Here is a 24859-nt window from a genome sequence, read left to right on the forward strand (position 1 = left end):
TAAAGCCCACACTAGCAGTGACACCAGATTCTGGGCTCCTTTGCTGTGCTACGCATCTCTTTCTTCTTTTGCCATCTGCTTACTAAAGAGGGTAAGAAGTAATGCAAATGTTCAGTATGTTGATCTGATTGGTTAGTTAGCTGAGTGTGCACATTGATTAAATTCTTTGAACATTGAAACAAATGTAAGTTAAGCTTCAATTCTAATGACTAAAAAGAAAGGCTTTAGGCTGGAAAGATTGCTCAGTGGTTAAGGTGCTTGCCTGCAGAGCTTAACAACCAGGGTTCAATTCCCCAGCACCCATGTAAAACCAGATGCACAAAGCGGCACATGCATCTGAAGCTTGCCTACAGTCACTGGAGGTACTGGTGCACTCATTTTCTCTGTTTCTCTCTATCTTTCTTTCTCTGCTTGCAAATAAATAAACACTAAAAAAAGAAAGACTTCAACTCTCTTTAGTTAAAACTGATTCAAAAATGTTTCCTGAGTTAGTAATGTAACAAATGAAAGAAAGCAACGTGCACAAAATTATTTCTTCTTTCCTCTGAAATAACAGGCACAAAAATTATCTTTTTTCTCTGGGATATAAATGTGTTTTTCTTTTCACTTTTTTTTTTTTTTTGACGTAGGGTCTCACTTTAGCCCAGGCTGATCTGGAACTCACAGTGATCCTCCTACCTCTGCCTCTACCAAGTACTGGGATAAAAGGTGTGCATTATCACACCTGGCTACAAATGTATTTTTTTATTTCAAAATATTTTATTTATTTATTTACTTATTTAAGAGAAAGAGAGGTAGATAGAGACACACACAGAGAGAGAATGGATCTCCCAGTGCCTCTAGCTACTGCAAATCAATCCAGATGCATGGGCTACCTTGTGCATCTGGCTTACATGGGTACCGGGGAATTGTACCTAGGTCCTTTGGCTTTCCAGGCCAACGCCTCAACTGCTAAGTCATTTCTCCAGCCCTATAAATGCATTTTTGTCTCTATTCTTTTCTGTGAGTAAATACCTCCTTATTTCTGCTTTATATAATATTTGATGTTAAAACTTCTAATCATGACAAAGGGTTTTTGAATAATACTTTCTGTTTATTCTCTTTCCCATACTTATTTTAGTAAAAATGGTTACCTCTGGCCATGTTTTTTGTTGCTGCTGTTGTTATTTTCTATAACATTGTAACAGTCTATTCAAACTTACTGGCATGTGTACAGTAGGAATCTCCATCTCCTGGTTCCTAGTTTCTCATGTGGGTACTTAAAATGCTACTTAGTTGCATAGTCAAATGGATTGAGAGAAGCAAGCAGCATTTTAATAGAAGTTAGCTGCATGGCAAATTAGAGCCTTTTAGATTGTCAAAAGGAGTTAATAACTCAGATTCTGCATTTCGCTTTCTCTCAAGCTTCAGGGGGAACTTAATAATGTACATAGATGAGCTCAAGGACTGGGGTTTCATGCAATCAAAGTAAGGAGGAGTGGGGGAGTGACAGTAAAAATAATTGAGAATTCTGGAGATGCTAGGCCCTCTCCTCACATAGCTTGTTTAGTACTTATGAAAGACCTATGAGGAGTGCCTCATTTTAGCAGTAATGGAAGTTCAGCCTAACCCACACCAGTCTAGCCATGGTTTTAAAACCTCACTGCACTCGCCTACCACCTGTGGTATGTATCTCTAGAGATTTCACAAGAAATGAAGTCCAGTATGACTCAAAGACTCCAGGGATTTTTGAGATTATTCCATCCATCTCACTCTTTTGAGATAAGGAAACAGTCCAGGGAGGTTATGTGGGTTCCATCTGACAGCATACAACTCAGCTACTATCAGTTTTTCCAGCAAGCAGGCATGTCTAACCTTTTAATATTGGTACATGCCATTGCCACCTACAGAGTTCATGCTTGAGAACCACATAATCAAGTTACAAAATAAATCTCATGATGTTTTGAGATGGTGGTTTTGGTTTGGGTGGCATTCATACCTGTTCTGTGTTGCATGTGGGCTGCGGGTTGGACATACCTGCTGGGTCTTTTCCTACTTCCCCAAGTCATGCTGCCTCCCATGTCATAGAATTAAAAACCTTTTAATTCTGTCTTATAGGTAGTCAGTATTGAAGGGGTTCTGGAATGTGAAATCAAATCTGTAACCTATGACTTCAGAGTCAGGTGACTGTGCCATTATTTAGCTTCTGTGAGCTTTAGTTCTCTCTGTGTGTTTCCCTGCTTAGGGATAAAGTAAAGTAACCTGGCACGCCTTAACCCTAGCATTGGGAGACAGAGGTAGAAGGCTCACTGTGAGTTTGAGTCCTATAGGGTGGGTTACAGGTCCACCTGGGCTAGGGTGAGACCTTACCTTGAAAAACCAAAAACAAACAAACAAAAAGGAAAAGCAATTGTGAAAATGGAGTGAATTTAAACATAGAAAGCATGTAGAATGTATCTCATGTCCTACTGAACGGTTACTTGCTGCATAGTTCTTGGTACACTCAGTTTATATGTGTACAGACTCTTCTCCCAGTGACAAGGAGCTGTAGAGCTGTATCCCAAATATTTTTGTAATGTACTTCTCTTCCCCTCAGTACCAAGATTGAGACTTGACAATTTTAGACAGTGAACTAAGGCCCATTAGATTGATTTTCTCCAGCTAGTAACATTACAAATTTTCTATATTTTCAAATTTCCACAGTTAGCAACTCTACTGAGTCCAGAACGCAAGCCTCCCTGATCTCTATTTGCTCAACATGAGGAACTGACTGTTGATTTCAGGCTGGCCTTTCCCATGCGTGTTTCCCATTGCTCTTAGAAATCTCCAGCTATGCATGTAGTCGGATGCTCCTATGATGCCATTTAGAGTTTGTTTTTTTTTGTGCTGCTCTTTGCTGAGGATTACCCTATAGCACAAGCTGAGTTTTCCTTCCTAACATTACACAGTTCATGTAAACTGTTCATATGTACAAGAAAGCGATCCTAATACGTGCTTTCTCTCCACAGTTTCCCATTTCCACTGATGTTCAGCTCCTTACTCCCAGGGGACATGAAGAAAAATAAAGGTGCTTGACTCTTTGCTTTCTGGAACTGTCCCCTCTTTATTGATTGCTGATACAAATAGGGCTGGTACAGCTCCAAGGCTTAATTTTTTTTTTATTAACATTTTCCATGATTATAAAATATATCCCATGGTAATTCCCTCCCTCCCCACCCCCACACTTTCCCATTTGAAATTCCATTCTCCATCATATTACCTCCCCATTACATTCATTGTAATTACATATGTACAATATCAACCTATTAAGTATCCTCCTCCCTTCCTTTCTCTACCCTTTATGTCTCCTTTTTAACTTACTGGCCTCTGCTACTAAGTATTTTCATTCTCACGCAGAAGCCCAATCATCTGTAGCTAGGATCCACATATGAGAGAGAACATGTGGCACTTGGCTTTCTGGGCCTGGGTTACCTCACTTAGTATAATCCTTTCCAGGTCCATCCATTTTTCTGCAAATTTCATAACTTCATTTTTCTTTACCACTGATTTGAACTCCATTGTATAAATGTGCCACATCTTCATTATCCACTCATCTGTTGAGGGACATCTAGGCTGGTTCCATTTCCCAGCTATTATAAATTGAGCAGCAATAAACATGGTTGAGCACGTACTTCTAAGGAAATGAGATGAGTCCTTTGGATATACGCCTAGGAGTGCTATAGCTGGGTCATATGGTAGATCAATCTCTAGCTGTTTTAGGAACCTCCACACTGTTTTCCACAATGGCTGGACCAGATTGCATTCCCACCAGCAGTGCAGAAGGGTTCCTTTTTTTCCACATCCCCGCCAACATTTATGATCATTTGTTTTCATGATGGTGGCCAATCTGACAGGAGTGAGATGGAATCTCAATGTAGTTTTAATCTGCATTTCCCTGATGACTAGTGACGTAGAACATTTTTTTAGATGCTTATATGCCATTCGTATTTCTTCCTTTGAGAACTCTCTATTTAGCTCCATAGCCCATTTTTTGATTGGCTTGTTTGATTCCTTATTATTTAACTTTTTGAGTTCTTTGTATATCCTAGATATTAATCCTCTATCAGATATATAGCTGGCGAAGATTTTTTCCCATTCTGTAGGTTGCCTCTTTGCTTTTTTCACTGTGTCCTTTGCGGTGCAAAATCTTTGTAATTTCATTAGGTCCCAGTGGTTAATCTGTGGTTTTATTGCCTGAGCAATTGGGGTTGTATTCAGAAAGTCCTTGCCAAGACCAATATGTTGAAGGGTTTCCCCTACTTTTTCCTCTAGCAGTTTCAGAGTTTCTGGTCTGATGTTAAGGTCTTTAATCCATTTGGACTTAATTCTTGTGCATGGCGAGAGAGAAGAACCTATTTTCATCCTTCTGCAGATATATATCCAGTTTTCAAAACACCATTTGCTGAAGAGGCTATCTCTTCTCCAATGAGTATTTTTGGCATTTTTATCGAATATCAGGTGGCTATAGCTACTTGGGCTTACAAATGGGTCCTCTATTCTGTTCCACTGATCTACATGTCTGTTTTTGTGCCAGTACCATGCTGTTTTTGTTACTATGGCTCTGTAGTATAGGTTAAAATCAGATATGGTGATACCACCAGCCTCTTTTTTGTTGCTCAGTATTATTTTAGATATTCGAGGTTTTTTGTGATTCCAAATGAATTTTTGGATTGTTTTTTCTGTTTCCATGAAGAAAGCCAAGGCTTAATTTCTTTGGATTGTATTGAGACTATAGGATCCTGGGAGTTCTTAATTTCAGGAAGGTAGCCATTATTATTATTACTTTTAGTTCTACTTGGAGAACTTAACTTGAGTATTTCAATAACACCAGGTAAACTTTTTCAAAAATATGATATGTAGAACGTCATGAAAAGCTTTCTTAAATGTGGACTACAACTATTAGACTTTAGCTTTCCAACCTTTTCCAGGAAAGTTGTGGTCTTTTTTGTTTGTTTGTTTTGTTTTTTTGAGGTAGTGTCTCACTGTAGTCTAGGCAATCCTCTTACCTCTGCCTCTGAAGTGCTGGGATTAAAGGCATGCACCACCATGTCCAACTGTGGTCTTTTTTAAAAAACTCTCTCTCTCTCTCTCTCTCTTTCTGTCTCTCTCTCACACACACACACACACACACACACACACACACACACACACAGTCTCGTTATGTGTCCCTCATGGCCTGGTACAGGTTATGTAGCTTAAATGGCCTCACATTTGAAATGGCTGGAAGTCCTTCTACTCTACCCTCTCCAGCACTGGGATTACAGGTGTGTGCCACCTCCCACTGTACCACTAAAGTTTTAAGATTTAAATATTGTTCAATATCTAATGCTTCAGAAGGGGATGGGAGATTGGTCAGTTATAAAGTGCTTGCCTTGCAATCATGAGGACCTGAATTTAATCTCCAGAATCCATGTTAAAAAAGGGGGGAGGGGCTGGAGAGATGGCTTAGCTGTTAAGCACTTGTTTGTGAAGCCTGAGGACCCCGGTTGAAGGCTTGATTCCCCAGGACCCACGTTAGCCAGGTGCACAAGGGGGCGCACGCGTCTGGAATTCATTTGCAGTGGCTGGAGGCCCTGGCACGCCCATTCTCTCTCTTTCTCTCTCTGCCTCTTTCTCTCTGTCTGTCACTCTCAAATAAATAAAAATGAACAAAAAATTTTTAAAAAAAGGCAAGGAGTGATGGCACACCTTTGTAACCCCAGCCCTGAGGAGGTAGCAACAGACAGATTCCTGAGGCTTTCCTACTTAATGAGCTTTAGACCAGTGAAAGATACTGTTTCAAAAAAAGGTGGATGGTGGGCTAGAGAGATGCCTCAGTGGCTAAGGGCACTTGCCTTAGGAGAGACTCTACTCTTCTTCTTATATTCCCCTTAATTATGAGCACTTCTAATTCTCATATGTGATCTCCTCCTTTTAGCCACATGCCATGCATTATTACCCCTGCTCCTGAGGAAAATCGTGAAGAAAAATTATAAAATCAATTTATAGGTCATTATCCAAAATCCACAAGACCAGATATATTTTGGAATTAAAACTACATTTAGATTTTATAATGGTAAGATGACAGATATGTTTCATATTACATAATTTTCCTGGCTTATAATTCAGCACAATGATATGTTAAGCTCAATATGATATGTAATATCTCACAAGTAAGATAAATAGACACTGCTTACATCCTGTCATTTTAATTCAGGTTCAGCAAGCAAAGTTATAACACTTGTTTGGTTCTTAGGAGCCCCCTCTATCTCAGAATTCTCCGTAGAAGAATATGGACCTCCAATACCAAAGAAATTATGTTTCAAAGAAGAAAATGATGACAATTGTTCTGTTTTCTAGAATGTGGTATTTTATACCACAGGGACCTTAGTCTGAGGGAAGCTACCTCTCTTGAGGAGGCGGATGTTATCCTAGGATGAAGGCTAGGCATGTGACTGGAGTTGATGTTACGTATGTCTCCTAGCTCAGAAAACCTTTAATCTCATAACTTGTGTTATTATCAGTGTGTCTACTATTTGTGAAGTAGGCTTTTAGAGTTAGCTAAAAGGACTAAAAAGCAAAAAGGACTGCAACACTTGGAGAGACAACTCTTTCATTTAACTTCACTCCGCTTGGGGTAGGCAGGGTGACAAGAAGTCACAATGATAGTGTGGCATCCTAGTAAGGGACTAGTAGAAGTTCTAGTGATCCATAGAAAGAAGAGCTGTGATTTAAGGCACCAGAGGAAAGGGCTGATGCCAGAACACAATGGGGCCTCAAACCCAATTCAGCTGGAATTCTACCTAGGCTGCTGATTTTCCATGTGCCAGATTCAGCAGTTACATAATTGTGACCCTCAGCTAATATAACCAAGAGAGTTTTGTTGGAATGAATAGTGAACCAGGCAGTATCAAATTTACTATAGCTTCAATTGTTTGTATTATCTTCTGTGATTATGACCAGGGTCACGTCAGTACTGAATTATCTGAGCCTCCTTATTAGCAGTGACACATTGATTGTGCTTAGACCCAGCACACTCAGGATTGAAAAAAAAAATTATAAAGTTATATAAGCTATTAGTTTATTTGATAGCAAACTTTTCATAAAGTATATCTTGCTGTAGTGAGTAAACTAGAGCAGATGTCTCTCCAGCAAAGCTTTAGAGACCTCCAAAAAAAAGAGACCTCTAAAAATTTCTAACAAGGACAACTGGTGATGTCTTCTTCTGATGAAATAAGTTAGTAAAGACTGGAAGGACTCAGTCTTTCCAATGTGAAGATAAGTGACTTTTAAGAACATGAATGATAAAGGAAACATGACACTACCAAAGAAACACAGTAAGTTTTTAGTAACAACTCCAAGGAAATGGAGGCTGCCTACACAAACACACACACACACACACACACACACACACACACACACACACACACACACACATATTTTTTCAAGGTAGGGTCACTGTAGCCCAGGCTGACCTGAAATTCACTATGGGGTCTCAGGTTGGCCTCAAACTCACAGCGATCCTCCTACCTCTGCCTCCAGTGTGCTGGGATTAAAGGTGTGCGCCACCACACCCAGCTCTAAATATAATTTATTTATTTATTTATTTATTTGAGAGCGACAGACACAGAGAGAAAGACAGATAGAGGGAGAGAGAGAGAATGGGCGCACCAGGGCTTCCAGCCTCTGCAAACGAACTCCAGACACGTGCGCCCCCTTGTGCATCTGGCTAATGTGGGACCTGGGGAATCGAGCCTCGAACCGGGGTCCTTAGGCTTCACAGGCAAGCGCTTAACCGCTAAGCCATCTCTCCAGCCCCTAAATATAATTTTTAAAGAAAGTTCAGTGAGCTATAAGACAACAATGAGTCAGGGAAATAATACATCAACAAAAGAAGATCATCAAAGAGATAGAAATAAAGGACCCTGGCTGGAGAGATGGCTTAGCAGTTAAGCACTTGCCTGTGAAGCCAAAGGACACTGATTTGAGTCTCAATTCCCCAGTACCCACATAAACCAGATGCACAAGGTGGTGAATGCATCTGGAGTTTGTTTGCAGTGGCTGGAGACCCTGGTGAGCCCATTCTCTCTCTCTCTCTTTCTGCCTCTTTCTCTCTCTGTTCATGGCTCTCAAATAAATAAATAAACAAAATCTTAAAAAAAAAAGAAAGGACCCAATGAAAATTCTGGAACACAATAACTTAATTGACAAATTCATGTGAAAACCTGAATAGATAATAGACATGAACAAGCAAAAGGAAGAACCTCACAGATAAGTTGAGTTATCCAGTCAGAGGAATAAAAATGAAAAAAAGAAAAAACTTATTAAAATAATGAGGAAAGCTTATGGATTTACTGAAAATCACCAAGCATACCTGCATATGTATTATGAGCGTCTTAGGGAAGAAAAATTAAAAGAAAGCTTATTTACAGAAATAATGGTAGAAAATGTCTCAAATCTTGGGAGGGAGAGAGTTTCTGAAATTCAAAGGTTCTTAAACAGGATTAACTCAAGTAAGATTGTATAGATACATTATGATAATAAAGAAAATTAGTGACAGAGAACTTGGAAAGCACCAAGAGAAAAGTGACATGTCATGTGGAAGGCTACCAGTGTGTTTTTCAGTATAAGCCTCATAAACTCATTGGTAAAAGTAAATATGTAGCCAAGTTCAAGATAGTCCAATCTTCTAACAGTGTTGTGTAATACCTTTTAATTCTAGAATAAATGTAAAAAGACAAAAATACTTAAATAAGCCATGGCTTGTGACAGAGGCCTGTAAATCGATCTGCCTGGAAGGATGAGGCTGGAGCATCCCAAATTCAAAGTTTTCCTGGGCTACTGGATAAGATCAAGATCAGTCTGGGCAACTTAGTAAGACTGTCATAAAATAAAAAGTAAAAAGAAGGTTTGTTATATGGCTCAGAGGTACAGTGCTTGTTTAGCATGTGAGAGGCCCTAGATGCAATTCCAAATACTGCTTTAAGAAAACAACCCTAAGTTACAGCTAAAATAATTTGTACATGGATCATAATATTAAACTGTGACATCAGTGAATGTCTATAAGAAATAAATGTAGAGTTCTTTCTTCCTTCCTTCCTTCCTTCCTTCCTTCCTTCCTTCCTTCCTTCCTTCCTTCCTTCCTTTCTTTCTTTCTTTCTTTCTTTCTTTCTTTTCTTTCTTTTTTGTATAGGCTGTCATGTAGCACAGGACCACCTTGAGTTTGCTATGTTGCTAAGGATGACCGTGAATTCCTGATCCTCCTGTGATCACCTACCAGTGCTGGTATTAGAGGTGTGTTCTGCCACACCTGGCTGTGCTTGGAGCTCTTACTGGCTTAAAACAGTTTACAAACCTGATACTTTATGTAAGCTTCAAAGCTCAAAGAAAAACTTGTTAAAACACAAAAGATAAGGGGAAAGGCATCAAAGCATGTCATTACAAAACAATCATCAAATCATAAAGGAAAAAATGAGAAAGGACTATAAAATGGAAAAAAGTATAATAGCGTTTATTTATTACCCAAAATGGAAATGATTAAACTCATCATCATACAAAAGTAAAAGATCCAGTGATATTTTGTTTCTAAGAGATTCACTTTAGCTTTAAAGATGCACACAAGAGTTAAAGGATGAAGACATTTTATGCAAATAACCAAAATACAACAGGAGTGGCTATGTCACAGGAAATAGATTATATTTAAACTGTTTTTAGAGACAAAGAAGTTCATGATATATAATGATAAAAGTGTTCTTTCAATAGGAAGGTTTAATAAGAATTATATATATTCTATATAAGATTTAACAAGGATATATATATACACATACACACACACATATATATTATGTACATGTACAATATGAGATAGCCTAAATCTACAAAGCAAATATTGATAGATCTGAATATAAAAGTTAATAGCAATATAGTAGCAGTAGACCTTAATATCTTAGTTTTAATAACAAATAGAATATCCAGACAGAAAAAATGAATAAGGAAATGTCTGACTTGAAAAACATGGTAGAACAAGGTTCATGTGGATAGCCTTCTCCCCTGAAATAGGAGGGCGCTCATGTTTCTCAAGGGCACATGGAACTATATATTATGTCACAAAACAAATTTAAGAAGGTCAAAATCATTGCAGGCATCTTTACCAGTCATAATGCATGAAATTTGAGATTAGTAGCAGCAAGAAAGTTAGGAACTTCACAAATATGGGGAAACTGAACTATACATTAGGTTATACCTCAATAAAGCCAGAAGTAAACATACTTCCTCTTGTCTAAAGATTGACTACTAGGTTCCTTCCTGCCATTTTTTACTTTTTTAGACTTTGACATATCATTTTTTTAAAAAATCATTCTATTTATGAGAGAGAGAGAAAGAGAGAGAGAGAGAGAGAGAGAGCGAGCCATGGCCTCTAGCCACTGCAAATGAACTCCAGATGCGTGTACCCCTTTGTGCATCTTTCGTTTTGTGTGTACTGGGCAATCAAACCTGAGCCCTTTGGCTTTGCTGGTAAGCACCTTAACCACTAAGCCATCTTTCCAGCTCTTATTTCTTTTTCTGTTTTAAACTTCTCACATTATAGCACTGACTAATACTGCTTTGCTAATAGATTTTTGTTAGCTACAGTGATTAAAGAAAGCTTTAAAAAGAGATAAAATGAACATTTATGCAAGATGTTCCATGAAGACATGCTTGTGGATTTTTTGTTGCCTAGGGCCAAGCTGGGAGGAGCAGAGATTAGCCTCTGGAATGTCACTGGTGCTTCTTCCCAGCCTCAGGCCAGGCCAGCCTTAGGCCAAGCCAGCACCTTTTCAGGAGCAAGAAGCCAGATTCCAAATCCATCCATGAGTTCAATCTGAGATCAGGATTGTTAAATTTAGATTGAGCTAAAGTGATCATATCTTTAAATGTGCTGATTAGGAAACCAATTAGAGAATGAACTTCACTGATTATAATTAATAGGCAAGAAGTGGACTATACTTGACCAGTTTTCTCATTAAAGAACCATTTTTAAAACTCCAGTTCAGTATGTTTTTTTTTAAAAATCAGCCTTATGTTTCTTTCTTAATTGCAAAACATAAATTCCATTTTTCCAGATGAAAATATTGGCTAATCATAAAATTCATATATGAGTGAGTTATAAGAACCATGGCCCAAAGCAAAAGAATGATTCTATCTAGCTCGCTTTTGGAAAATGATTTTGAGTCTTGTTCATGAATATACTTTGGAGACCCATACTTAGAATTTTAATATTATCTCAAATATTTTCTAAGCTAGCTTTAGGTTGTTTCAAAGCTAAGTGTTATTAACTTGGCTGGCATACTGCTTATAAGCAAAGAAGACATATGTGCGCAACTCCAATTACTGAAAAAAAATCATGACTTATTTCTAGAATTAGTTTCTTAGGATTAGGAGAAGCTTCACAAGTCCTAATGCATGCATATTCAAATCTTTTTTATACATCTGATTGTTCCACTAGATCTAGGTTAGATAAAAGAAGGAAGTGTGGTGATTTCATTCACCTGCATGTAGTCAATGCTGAGCTTCCCCAGTAAGCATATACAGAAATTATGCAAAAAGAATCCAAAGAAGACTCCAACACTCTGGGCTGTGGGAAATTAACTCCTGTTCAGAGAAGCCTAGTCCACTCCTGGGCAATAATGCTTGTTGAGAGTTATGCCTTTTTCAATTAAAAATATTTTTAGGCCGGTGTGGTGATGCATACCTCTAATTCCAGCATTCAGGAGGCAGAAGTAGAATGATCACTGTGAGTTTGAAGCCAGCCTGGGCTATAGTGTGAGTCCCAGGTCAGCCTAGGCTAGAGTAAGATCCTGCTTCGACAACAACAACAACAAACCCAAAATGCTTAATGTATTTTTTAAACAATTTTATACATGAATATAAGCTATTTTTATGTATTTGATTTAATGAATTTTGACATTCACCACCTACTACCTTTTTTTAGTTGAGAATTTTAATACATGACCATACTATAATTTGAACATATTCCCCTCCCATTAACCTCTTTTAGCTCCCCTCCTGTACCACTATTGCATTGAGAACCCTCCTCTTTCCAAGCATGCCTTCTGTTTTGATGTCAAAATGTTGATGGGCTCAATATTCTTCAAATCACTACTGCAAGATCACGAATGTGAGTTCTCTTTTATAATGATTTGTCTGTCATTGCTTCCTGCTTTAAATTCAAATTTAGCACTCTAGGCTTTGTGGCTTTCCCCACCATATGACAGGCCTTTACATAAGTGAGTTGCGTTTCACACCTCCGTCTCTCCACCTGACCGCCAAGGTTTACTTTGGCAGACCAACCTTCCCCAGCCTTTGACAGCTCACATGATGTGATCTCCTCTGAGCATGTGCCAGATTATCACTTCTGTATGGCCGGTTCAAGGAAGGGAGTGTCAATGTTGGTGATTACTCAGTGAGTCTGGAAACTAGTTTTAGTCTTTGTGGCCAGACAAATGCTTTTATTTTCTTTTGAGGAAGCTTATTTATTATTTATTTATTTGGTCATCTTTTCTGATGGAACTTCTATTTGAGACTTCACATGTTACCTCAGTGGAAAGGAATGGGAGTGGGAAGTAACTCTTATCCCAGAGATTGGCTTATCCTGTTAGTCATTCATCTGTGTGCCTTGTTTCTAAATTGACTTATTTGGATAAAGATAATTTGACTTCTGTGAAGATGAAATCTGGAGAGTAAGATGGAGGCTCCTCCTTGGAAGGGCTTTACCTTGAATGTTTCTTCCAGGAACCCCAGCCCACATTCAGACTACTGTAGGGAAGCAGTGCTTCCTCGTGTGCAGACACTTGCACTTAAAGGCTGTCCTTGAAGATTTGAAAGATTATGTAATGTTTCTATGCTGTGGAAGTAAGTAAGAATTTACTGTTTTTCTTTTCCTCTTCTGGGAGTGTTGAAGGTACCATTTAGCAAGGAGAATTTATTTCTTTTTATGATCTTTGATGATTTCTAAAGGTAACTTTAAAATCAAACTATTAATTTGGAAGTTTCAAGTACTTGTACATACAAACATGTAGTTTTTACTAGAAACCATCTTGGTGAGATAGAATCTTACATTTGAGAAATCAGGGAGCTATAACTGTAAGAGGAAACTTTTTTCCAGTTATTTGAGTTTTTAGAAAGTACAATCAGATTATAAGGTCATCTTGATGGAAAGGGAAAAGGGATGTGAAGGGAGCTGATGGGTGACTCCAGGAAGGGCAAAGCAGGAGGGAAAATGGAAAAGTCAAAGCAGGTAGGGTAGTGAAAAAAATTCTAAATAGCTATGTGCCCTTAACTATTTATTTTTATTATTTATTTATTTACATTTGTATGTGTGTGAGCATGCTAGGGTCTCTTGCTGCTACAAACTAGTACCCATCTGGCTTTTACATGAGCACTGGGAAATTAAACTTGGCTTGGCAGGTTTTACAAGCATGGGCCTTTAACCACTGAGCAATCTCCCAGCCCCTTCTTATCTATTTCTTATAAACACAGTGTCCTTTACTATAATTCTATGTTTTGTAATTTTCTGGTCAAAAGTAAAGCTTTTTGTTTGCTTGTTTTCTGGCCCTGGGTGCTATGTAGCCCAAGTTGGTTTGGAACTAGCTATTTAGCTGAGGATGACCTTGAACTTCTGTTCTCTACCTCTACCTTCCCAGTGCTGGGATAACAGGTATGTTGGTGTACAAATTCTTATATCATAGCACTTTAATGTTATCTACTTTTTTTTTCCCCCCAAATATGTTCTAGTTGATTTGCTGTAATTACCTCTTCCAAAAAGAGCTGGGAAAGCAAACAGATTCTTCCACCTTGCTTGAGATGCAAGTTAAACTTGATCTGGCTAATAACAATAGCAAGCCTGCTCAGTACTTCCAGGATGTCATGAATTCTGTTCTTGTTTGTTTGTTTTGATTTTTTGAGGTATAGTCTCACTCTAGCTCAGGCTGACCTGGAATTCGCTACATAGTCTCAGGTTGGCCTTGAACTCATGGCAATCTACCTACCTCTGCCTCCCGAGTGCGGGGATTAAAGGCATGTGCCACCACACCCGGCATGAATTTTGTTCTTGATGGCATTCAAGCTTCTGGGATCTGTGACAACTTCTTCAATGTCTAGGGAAAAAAGGTAAGTCAAAGAATCTCTGTACTTCATCTCTTCTTCCCTTCACCTCTCCTTCAAGGACATCCTGGTCTGAGGGTGTAGGGTAATGAAACAGTGGTTGGTTACCTACCATGTGCATGCCCCTGTGTGATAAACCCTGACTCCAGGAAGCACCAAGAGTTTATTTCCACATGGAAGGCAAATGAAAGTCCTTGATGGGTACCTGAACTGCTTCTAGCCAGAACTTTCTGAGCCCACCTCAAAGTAGTCAGGGCTCTTCACTGAAGGAGTCTAACTTATAGAAGTGGGTGTCAGATTTTCACTTTTGTCCCCTGTGTCCCCTGAGACCTTGTTGAGCTTATTTCTAAGAGAGTCCTTATTCCTCTTCCACTGCCTTTTAAGGTCTCTTTTCCTTGGGTAGTGGTTTTGATATCTTTATTTTTCACTCCTGACTGAAAAGAATTAACATGGAGGCCTGAGGCTATTATACAGGCAAGCCAGAGCAGTTAACCTGTAGCTGGCAGATAAGAACTGGGACCTTTGAAGTCTTGTCAGTTCTGAGAAAGATGGCTCCTTGTACCGAGAACTATGCTAATCATATGGTTTTTGCTGAACTTCTGTTTTCTTTTGAGGGATCTGAGTTTGGTATATGTGCTAGGCAAGGGGTGCCTTCTGTAAAAATCCTGTGTCCTGAGTCTGTCAGGGGCTTCCCTCCTCAGAAGCACTACACAGATGTTGCTATATTTCTGTTATGGGAAATGTGCTCTCTGAGACCCTTCATGGAGAAAGCACAGGGAAGTCTGCATGTGGATTCTCCCTGACTCTACCATTATCATTATTCGTATAAGCCTGTTGATTCTATCACTTCAATAAATCATAGCCATGAATAGAATTCCATGTTGAGCTTCATGAATCCCTCTGTTGGACCTCTGAGTATGGGGCTGTCTTACAGATGCCTGGCAAATCTCTTTGCTTATGGTAATTATCCTAATACATTTGTACTTTAACCCTACGTACTTTTGGTAAAAAGATAAAAGAGTAGCATTTTGTGCAGTGGTGGGAATTGAATCCAAGACTTATGCAGGCAAACAATCTACTAAATGAGCTCTGTCCCTGGCGCTTAAGGTATTTTTGAAATGTCAAATAAAATAGTGATTTAGTAGTTCTAGTTAAAGAAAAAGGTAACAATACTTCTGAAAATAGGGGAACCAATTTATTGGTCATCGAAAAACATTATCTTTTAAAAAAATTATTTGTAGCATATATACTTTCAAAAAAGGAATGCCTTTAGGCATCTCTTAACTTTATGGAGATTTGATTCATATGCCACAAAATTCACCACCTTTTTTTTGTTGTTGTTGTTTTCAAGGTAGGGTCTCATTCTAACCCAGGCTGACCTGGAATTCATTATGGAGTCTCAGGGTGGCCTCGAACTTACAGAGATCTTCCTACCTCTGCCTCCCAAGTGCTGGGATCAAAGGCAGGTGCCACCATGCCCAACTCAAAATTCACCCCTTTAAAGTGCACAATTCAGTAGTTTTTGTATCAATAGAAAATTGTGCAACTGGGCTGGAGAAATGGCTTAGAGATTAAGGTACTTGCCTGCAAAGCCAAAGCATTCAGGTTCAATTAACCAGGACCCACGTAAGCCAGATACACAAGGTGACACATGTATGTGGAGTTCATTTGCAGTGGCTGAAGGCCCCAGTGGGCCCATTTTCTCTCTATCTGCCTTTCTCTCTCTCTCAAATAAATAAAATAAAATATATTTTTAAAAAATTGTGCAACTATCATCAGTGTCTAACTCTAGGACATTTTCATTATCACTCTTTCTGAAAGAAAACAAAACTTTGTATCCATTAACAGTCAGTCTCATTGTTCCTTACCTCCACTTCCTGGGAACAACTAACTTATTTACTTTTTGGTTTTATTTATTTATTCATTTTTAGTTTTTTGAGGTAGGGTTTTGCTGTAGCCCGGGCTGACCTGGAACTCACTATGTAGTCTCAGGGTGGCCTCGAACTCATGGTGATCCTTTTACCTCTGTGTTCTGAGTACTGGGACTAAAGGCGTGCACCACCATTCCCAGCTGTTTTTAGTTTTTGGGTTTTGTTTTGAGGTAGGGTCTCACTCTAGCCTAGGTTGATCTGGAATTCACTATGTAGTCTCAGGGTAGCCTTGAACTCATGACAAACCTCCTACCCCTGTCTTCCAAGTGCTGGGACTAAAGGTGTGCACCACCATGCCCAGCACATAGCAGATTTAAAAAAAAATTAAATTTATTTATGAAAGAAGGGAAGAAGAAGAGGAGAAAGAGAGAGAATATGAAATGGGCATTCCAGGGCCTGTTTCTCCTGCAAATAAACTCCAGCTGCATTGCCACTTTGTGCATCTGGCTCTATGTGAGTGCTGGAGTACTGAACCCAGGTGGTCAGGCTTTGTAAGCAAGTGCCTTTAACCACTGAGGCATCTATCTTGCCTCTAATGAATAAGATTTTAGGTCCACATCTTTTAGTCCAATTCTCTCTCTCAATGATTGAGGGAAGTTAAAGATGTGAGAAGTTGGGCTGGAGAGATGGCTTAGCAGTTAAGCACATGCCTGTGAAGCCTAAGGACCCCGGTTCGAGGCTCGCTTCCCCAGGTCCCACGTTAGCCAGATGCACAAGGGGCGCACGCGTCTGGAGTTCGTTTACAGAGGCTGGAAGCCCTGGCGCGCCCATCCTCTCTCTCTCCCTCTATCTGTCTTTCTCTCTGTCTCTGTCACTCTCAAATAAATAAATAAATTAAAAAAAAAAGATGTGAGAAGTTGGGATATACTGGAATTTAAAAAGCATGGGATTTGGAGTCAATATTGAGTTCAACTTATTTATGAGTCTTTCCAAGTCTTATTTCAGGTTCCTATCTGGATTATTGGGCAGTTGTAGTTTCCATTTCTTAGTTATGAAGTTTGAATTAGCTCTTAGCAAAGGGTTTAGAAGGTGTCATCAGGCATACAGACAACTTCCATAAATGTTAGATTATTGTTATTTTATTAAGAAAATATCAAGTGGGCTCCCATTAAGAATTGCCTAACAAGGGCTGGAGAGATGACTTAGCAGTTAAGGAACTTACCTGCAAAGCCTAAGGACCCATGCTCAACTCCCAAGATCCCACATAAGCCAGACACAGAAAGGTGAGGCAAGTGCAAGGTTGCACGTGCCCACTAGGTGGCACAAGTGTCTGGAGTTCAGTTTCAGTGGCTGAGGCCCAGGTGTGCCAATTCTCTCTCTCTCTCTTTAAAAAAGAAAATTAAAGAATTGCCTAACAGATAAGCTATCATTCTGTTCATAACAGTGAGTTTCTGATGAAATTATGTGAAAGTACATGGTTAGATAGCACCATCAAAGAATTTTATAAGCACACAGTAGAATGATTTTATTTCTTTTGATCTCAGCAATAAACTGCCAGTGCTCTTTAGGATCTAATGGAGTCCAAGGTTAAAAAAAAAAAAACAAACTGTGGTGTGGTCAGAAGTGTACATTTTATCGTATTATCTTCTTAATGTCATGAATTAGTTGCGATTTATGTAACTACATGGAAAATAACAAGCAAACCTCCTCCTCTGTCAATTAGATATGGGACTTTAATAAAGGTCATTTGATATTGCAGTTAAATATTTACTATGCTTTACAGCAAGCATTACCTTAAAACTTTAATTTGGGCAAAGAAGCAAGTATAGAAGCAGGTAGGGCCACAATAAAACAAACTCTGTTTTATTATTATAAACCCAGATATTGGTGAAAGTTCAAAGTCAAAGTGTCTTCTCGTTTTAGCCTGCTTGCATGTGGCTGGTCCACTAGGGAAGGAGGAGGGGCTATCATATAGTAGAGCTATACCTATTGATATATACAATGGAAGTAGACTTCCTTGTGGGTTTTTTTTTTTTTTTTTGAAAGAACCCAACCTAAAATTTTGCTACTTTATTCACCGTCAACAGTGAAACCCTTGGTCAGTAGTTGGCATGTAATTCTATTTCTCAATGTCAAACATTTGGAAAATGTTATTTTTGTTGCTCAAAATTGTTTTAGCTATTCAAGGCTTTATGTGCTTCCAAATGAATTTTTGGATTGTTTTTCCTATTTCCATGAAGAATGCCATTGGAACTTTGATGGGAATTGCATTAAATGTGTAGATTGCTTTCAGTAAGATTACCATTTTCACAATATTGATTCTTCTCATACAGGAACAAGGGATGTTTTTCCATTTCCTAGTGTCTTCTGCAATTTCTCTCTTGAGTGTTTTAAAGTTTTCATTATAGCGATCCTTCACCTCTTTGGTTAGGTTTATTCCAAGGTACTTTATTTATTTCTTTATTTTTTGATGCTATTGTGAGTGGGAGTGATTCTCTGATTTTCTCCTCTGTGTGTTTGTTTTTAGCATATAGGAAGACTACTGATTTCTATGCATTTATTTTGTATCCTGCTACATGGCTACAGGTGTTTATCAGCTTTAACAGTTTTCTGGCAAATTCTTTAGGGTCCTTTATGTATAGAACTATGTCATCTTCAAATAATGATAACTTGATCTCTTCCTTTCCAATTTGCATCCATTTTATGTGTGTTTCTTGCCTTACTGGTATGGCTAAGACTTCCAATACTATCTTAAATAAAAGTGGGGACAGTGGACACCCTTGTCTTGTTTCTGATTTTAATGGAAGAGCTTCAAGTTTTTCTCCATTTAGTATTATGTTGGCTGTAGGCTTGTCATAAATAGCCTTTATTATGTTAAGATATATTCCTTCTATTCATAGTCTCTGTAGGACTTTTATCATGAAGGGATGTTGGATTTTGTCAAATGCTTTTTCTGCATCTAATGAGATGATCATGTGATTTTTGCCCTCTAGTCCATATTTATCGATTTGTGTATGTTGAACCATCCCTGCATCTCTGGGATAAAGCCTACTTGGTTGGGATGAATGATCTTTCTGATATATTCTTGTATTCTGTTTGTCAATATTTTGTTGAGAATTTTTACATCTATGTTCATGAGGGAGATTGGTCTGTAAATTTAATTTTTTGTTCTATCCTTGCATGGTTTTGGTATCAGGGTGATGCTGGCTTAAGGCTAGGGGTATCACCATACCTAATTTTTAACTATGGAGCCATAGTAACAAAAACAGCATGGTACTGGTACAAAAGCAGATCTGTAGATCAATGGAACAGAATAGAGGAGCCAAATGTAAGTCTGGGTAGCTATAGCCACCTCATCTTTGACAAACAGGCTAAAAATACGCATTGGAGGAAAGAGCCTCTTCAGCAAATGGTGCTGGGAAAACTGGATATGTATCTGTAGAAGGATGAAAATAGATCCTTATGTCTTTCCACGCACAAGAATTAAGTCTAGGGCTGGAGAGATGGCTTAGCGGTTAAGCACTTGCCTGTGAATCCTAAGGACCCCAGTTCAAGGCTCGATTCTCCAGGACCCACATAAGTCTGGTGCACCCATTCTCTCTCTCTCTGTCTCTCTCTCTGCCTCTTTCTCTGTCGCTCTCAAATAAAAATAAACAAAACATTAAAAAAAAAAGAATTAAGTCTAAATGGATTAAAGGCCTTAGTATCAGACATGAAACTCTGAAACTGCTAGAGGAAACCCTTCAACATATTGGTCTTGCCAAAGACTTTCTGAATCTAACCCCAGTTGTACAGGCAATAAAACCACAGATTAACTGCTGGGACCTCGTGAAATTACAGAGCTTTTGTGTGGCAAAAGACACTATGAATAGAGCAAAGAGGCAACCTACAGAATGGGTGAAAATCTTTGCCAGCTATACATCTAATAGAGGATTAATATCTAGGATATACAAAGAACTAAAAAAATTATATAATAATAAACAATCCAGTTAAAAATGGGCTATGGAACTAAATAGAGAGTTCTCAAAAGAAGAAACACAGATGGCATATAAACATCTAAAAAATGCTTTATATCTCTAGTCATCAGAGAAATGCAGATTAAAACTATGTTGAGATTTCATCTCACTCCTGTCAGATTGGCTACCATCATGAAAACAAATGACCACAAATGCTGGTGAGGATGTGGAAAAAAAAGAACCCTTCTACACTGTTGGTGGGAATGCAATCTGGTCCAGCCATTGTGGAAATCAGTGTGGAGGTTCCTAAGACAGCTAAAAATAGATCTACCATATGACCCAACTATAACACTCCTAGGCATATATCCTAAGGACTCATCTCAGTGTCTTAGAGGTACCTGCTCAACCATGTTTATTGCCACTCTATTTACAATAGCCAGGAAATGGAAATAGCCTAGATGTCCCTCAATTGATGAGTGGATAATGAAGATGTGGCACATTTACACAATGGAGTTCTACTCAGCAGTAAAGAAAATTGAAGTTATGAAATTTGCAGGAAAATGGAAGGATCTGGAAAGTATTATACTAAGTGAGGTAACCCAGGCTTAGAAAGCATCACATGTTCTCTCTCATATGTGGATCCTAGATACAAATGATTGGACTTCTGTGTGAGTGGGAAGAAAACTCAGTAGCAGAGGCCAGTAAGCTAGAAAGGAGATATAAAGGGAACAGAAAGGGATGGAAGGGGGATTTAATAGGATGGTATTTTATATATATGTAAGTAGAAGGACAGATTAATGGGAGTGAAAAGGCCTAAGTGAGGTCAGGGGAAGAAACTAAATAAAGGCAGAGGGAAGGCTAATCAAAAATCTAAGAGGATATAAATAAGTCATATGGAAACCTACTCTTTTGGACAATGGAACATACAGGAGCCATAGATTGTTACCAGAAAATTTTCAGTGCCAGGGATGGGATGCCTTCCAGTGAGTTGTTGGCCATGGGGGACCCTGATGTCCCCAAACATTACAGGCCATTGCTGAGGCCCTTGGTTTCCCACCAGGAATAGATGGTAAGACCCTATTGCTGAAGACTCCACATACTTGGGCTGTAAGGTCACTGAGAAATCCTGCTGGAGCTGAGCTGAAAACCTCCTTCATGTAGACCAGCTGACAGAAAGCTGTAAAAAGCCATGCTGCATGCTGTTCAATGGGAAAGAGAGAAATCACCAGTGAAGATACCCAGCAGTGGACACTTCACACCTTATTTTTGGCCAGCTAGGCCAAATGAGCCAACTAGTGCAAAAGGGACATATCTTTTATGGGGGAAACCAACCATCCCCTATTTGACTGGAGGCCCGCTCCATGGAAGGGAATACATCCCTGATACTGAAAACCTGCAACAGGGGTAGTCATGAGCCCTAAAGTGTAATGTCTGCTGTTGTCTGGCTAAACGTATATACTATGCTCACCAAACTACCCAGTAAGTCTTTCTTTTAATGTTCATACCCATATATTAATGCTACTCTCACTTTTGGCTAGATAACCTTCTCTTTTCAGATGGCAGTGATCTTGGGATGACTCAGAAGGCATTATGGTACTGGGAAGAAGTGACAGAGGAGTGCTCAGCACTGAAATATCTCAATCACACGTTCCATGGCTCAGGGTCCATTGCAAAAGAGGTGGTGGAAAGAATATAAGAGCCGAAGGAAGGGTAGGACCCCTTACAAAATGTGGTCCTCCAGACACAAAATGGCCTGGATATCCATGACCTCACAGTGCCTGACACTACCTACACAAGACCATCACAATAGGAGGAAAAGATGATGACATCAAAATAAAAGAGAAACTGATTGAGCGGGGGAGGGGATATGATGGAGAGTGGAGTTTCAAATGGGAAAGTTGGGGAGGGAGGGAATTACCATGGGATATTGTTTACAATTATGGAAGTTGTCGATAAAAAAATTTGGAAAATACTAAAATATCTTTTGAAAAATATACATTATAACCCTATGCTGTAAAACACTTACTAAGTTTTAAGCCATATATATATATATATGTATATATACATATATACATATATATATATATATATGTATATATACATATATACATATATATATATATATATATATTTTTTTTTTTTTTTAGTTAGGCCTATTTTAACTTGCAATCCCCAAGTTTAGTGAGAGGCCCTTGCTAAGGAAAGAAGAGTAACACTACTTTTGAGAGGACCCTAAGGTGAACGACAGTCTCATAAACAAAAAAAGTGGCATTTAACAGGTGATGTGCCGAATGAGCATGACAACGAGGTCACTCAATCATTACCCACATTAATAAAGCAACATGTGACAGGACAGCTGTGGCAGTCAGGTTCGCATTGCTGGCAGAAGTCACCCAACAAAGAGCAGCTTGTGGGAAAAGAGGTTTATTTTGGTTTACTGGCTCGAGGGGAAGCTCCATGATGGCAGGGAGAACAATGGCATGAGCAGAGGGTGGACATCGCCCCCTGGCCAACATAAGGTGGACCATAGAAATAGGAGAGTGTGCCAAACACTGGCATGGGAAAACTGGCTATAATACCTGTAAGCCTGCCTCCAAGGATACACTCCCTTCAGGAGGCATTAATTCCCAAATCTCCATCAGCTAGGAACCTAGCATTCAAAACACCTGTGTTTATGGGGGACACCTGAGTCAATCCACCACATTCTGCCCCTGGTCCCCATAAACTGATATCCATATGTGATGTAAAATACAATGCATTCAGTCCAATTTTCAAAGTCCCCATAGTTTTTATCAATCCCGATGATATTAAAACATCCTTATAGTCCAAGATCTTTTAATTGAGCTATAATGCTAAAAAAATCCCCCCAACCCATAATGTCACAGAATAAATGTTCACACTGCAAAAGATGGCATTGGGCATAGAAAAGACATATTCAGCCAATACAAGATTTAAAACAATCAGGGAAAACATCAAACTCTGTAGCTTCAAGTCCAACAACTCTAGTCAGTGACAAATCTCCAAGTTCAATAATTCTAACCAGCAACAAGTCTCTGGAGTTCCAATTCTGCACCTCCAGCTAGGCTACTCGCAGTCCTGGAAAACTTCATCAGGTTAGCAGCTTTCCTTGGCAGCCATCTCATGGTCCTGGCATCTGCACTGGGTCTCTACTGCCACCCATGGTTCATCCTCATGGTCCCATGGGGTCTCCATGCAGGCATCTAGAAAACCTGCTTCATACTGTGCATGGCCATTTCCAAAACACAAGACTGTTGCAAACTCAATGACCCTCTCTTTCCTGCATTTCTTATACTCCACAATACCAGGTAGGGTGCCAATTTGTTCATCCAGGGGGGAATAAAGCAGACTTTGAAGAACAGGACACTTCTTGAGCAGTCAGTCCCCTTCAAGAGTCTACATTCTTCCTGTTGCAGGTCAGCTGGCCCAATCTCAAAGGTTGTAATCTCTCAATTGCAGCTGAACAGGCAGCAATTTTGGCCTAAATATTTCTTTCTGTGCCATAACCTCTGCTCATATCACTCCCTTTCTATGCAAAGCAACCCTGCACAATTTATCAGGACACAGGCACAGCAAGCTTCTCACACAAACTGATAGCTCAGTCCAAGTATAACTCTCTCTCTCACCCTCATAAGCCACCCCCCACAGTCCATAGTTCTTACTATATTCAGGCCAGCCTTTCAACTCTGACCAGAATAGTCCATCAAGCTGTACTTATAGCTTTGCAAGGCATCTCTTAGGCCAAGGTTTCAGACCCTCTCACAGTCCTCTTGAAAATCCGCTTCAAAAGGCCAAAGCCACACAGTCGGGTGTCTAGCAGCAGTCCCATTCCTCAGAAGCACTTTACTGTTGCAGTCAGGTTCGCATTGCTGGCAGAAATCACCCAGCCAGGCTGGAGAGAGGGCTTAGTGGTTAAGCACTTGCCTGTGAAGCCTAAGGACCCCAGTTCGAGGCTCGATTCCCCAGGACCCATGCTAGCCAGATGCACAAGGGGGCGCACGCATCTGGAGTTCATTTGCAGTGGCTGGAGGCCCTAGTGTGCCCATTCTCTCTCTCTCTCTGTCACTCTCAAATAAATAAATAAAAATAAAAAATATTAAAAAAAAAGAAATCACCCAACCAAGAGCAGTTTGTGGGAAACGAGGTTTATTTTGGCTTACAGGCTCGAGGGGAAGGTCCCTGTTGGCAGGGAAAATGACAGCATGAGCAGAGGGTGGACATCACCCCTGGCCAACATCAGGTGGACAATAGCAACAGGAGAGTATGCCACACACTGGCAAGGAAAACTGGCTATAACACCCATAAGCCACCCCCAACAATACATTGCCTCCAGCAGGCGTTAATTCCCAAATCTCCATCAGCTGGGAACCCAGCATTCAGAACACCTAAGTTGATAGAGTACACCTGAACCAAACTACCGCATTCCTATATGACCACCCCCAACAATACATTGCCTCCAGCAGGCGTTAATTCCCAAATCTCCATCAGCTGGGAACCCAGCATTCAGACCACCTAAGTTGATAGAGTACACCTGAACCAAACTACCGCATTCCTATATGACCGCCCCCAACAATACATTGCCTCCAGCAGGCATTAATTCCCAAATCTCCATCAGCTGGGAACCCAGCATTCAGACCACCTAAGTTGATAGAGTACACCTGAACCAAACTACCGCATTCCTATATGACCGCCCCCAACAATACACTGCCTCCAGCAGGCGTTAATTCTCAAATCTCCATCAGCTGGGAACCTAGCATTCAGAACACCTAAGTTTATGGGAGACACCTGAATAAAACCACCCCAACAGCCCAAGTTAGAAATTAGCCAGATGTATTCTGAGTGACACTGCCATGGAACTTAGGTAGGCTCAGGTAG

The 24859-nt window shown here is 39.6% G+C and overlaps 1 protein-coding gene across 2 annotated transcripts in view; it reads right to left on the reverse strand.

Annotated features, from left to right (window-relative positions):
- Window positions 1-24859, reverse strand: part of Gramd2b (GRAM domain containing 2B) — a 136515-nt gene that overhangs the window by 90787 nt on the left and 20869 nt on the right. The window contains exon 1 of one of the 2 annotated variants that reach the window (XM_045131542.1): window positions 14025-14071. The exons of the other annotated variant lie outside the window; for it this stretch is intronic. Within the exon in view, the coding sequence (XP_044987477.1) occupies window positions 14025-14056 (32 nt within the window). The 5' untranslated portion in view covers window positions 14057-14071. Of the gene's footprint in view, window positions 1-14024; window positions 14072-24859 lie in introns of those variants that run through there. 2 annotated transcript variants of the gene reach the window in all.

The sequence above is a fragment of the Jaculus jaculus genome, chromosome 12 (assembly GCF_020740685.1).
Source record: "Jaculus jaculus isolate mJacJac1 chromosome 12, mJacJac1.mat.Y.cur, whole genome shotgun sequence".
Classification (NCBI taxonomy): Eukaryota; Metazoa; Chordata; class Mammalia; order Rodentia; family Dipodidae; genus Jaculus; species Jaculus jaculus.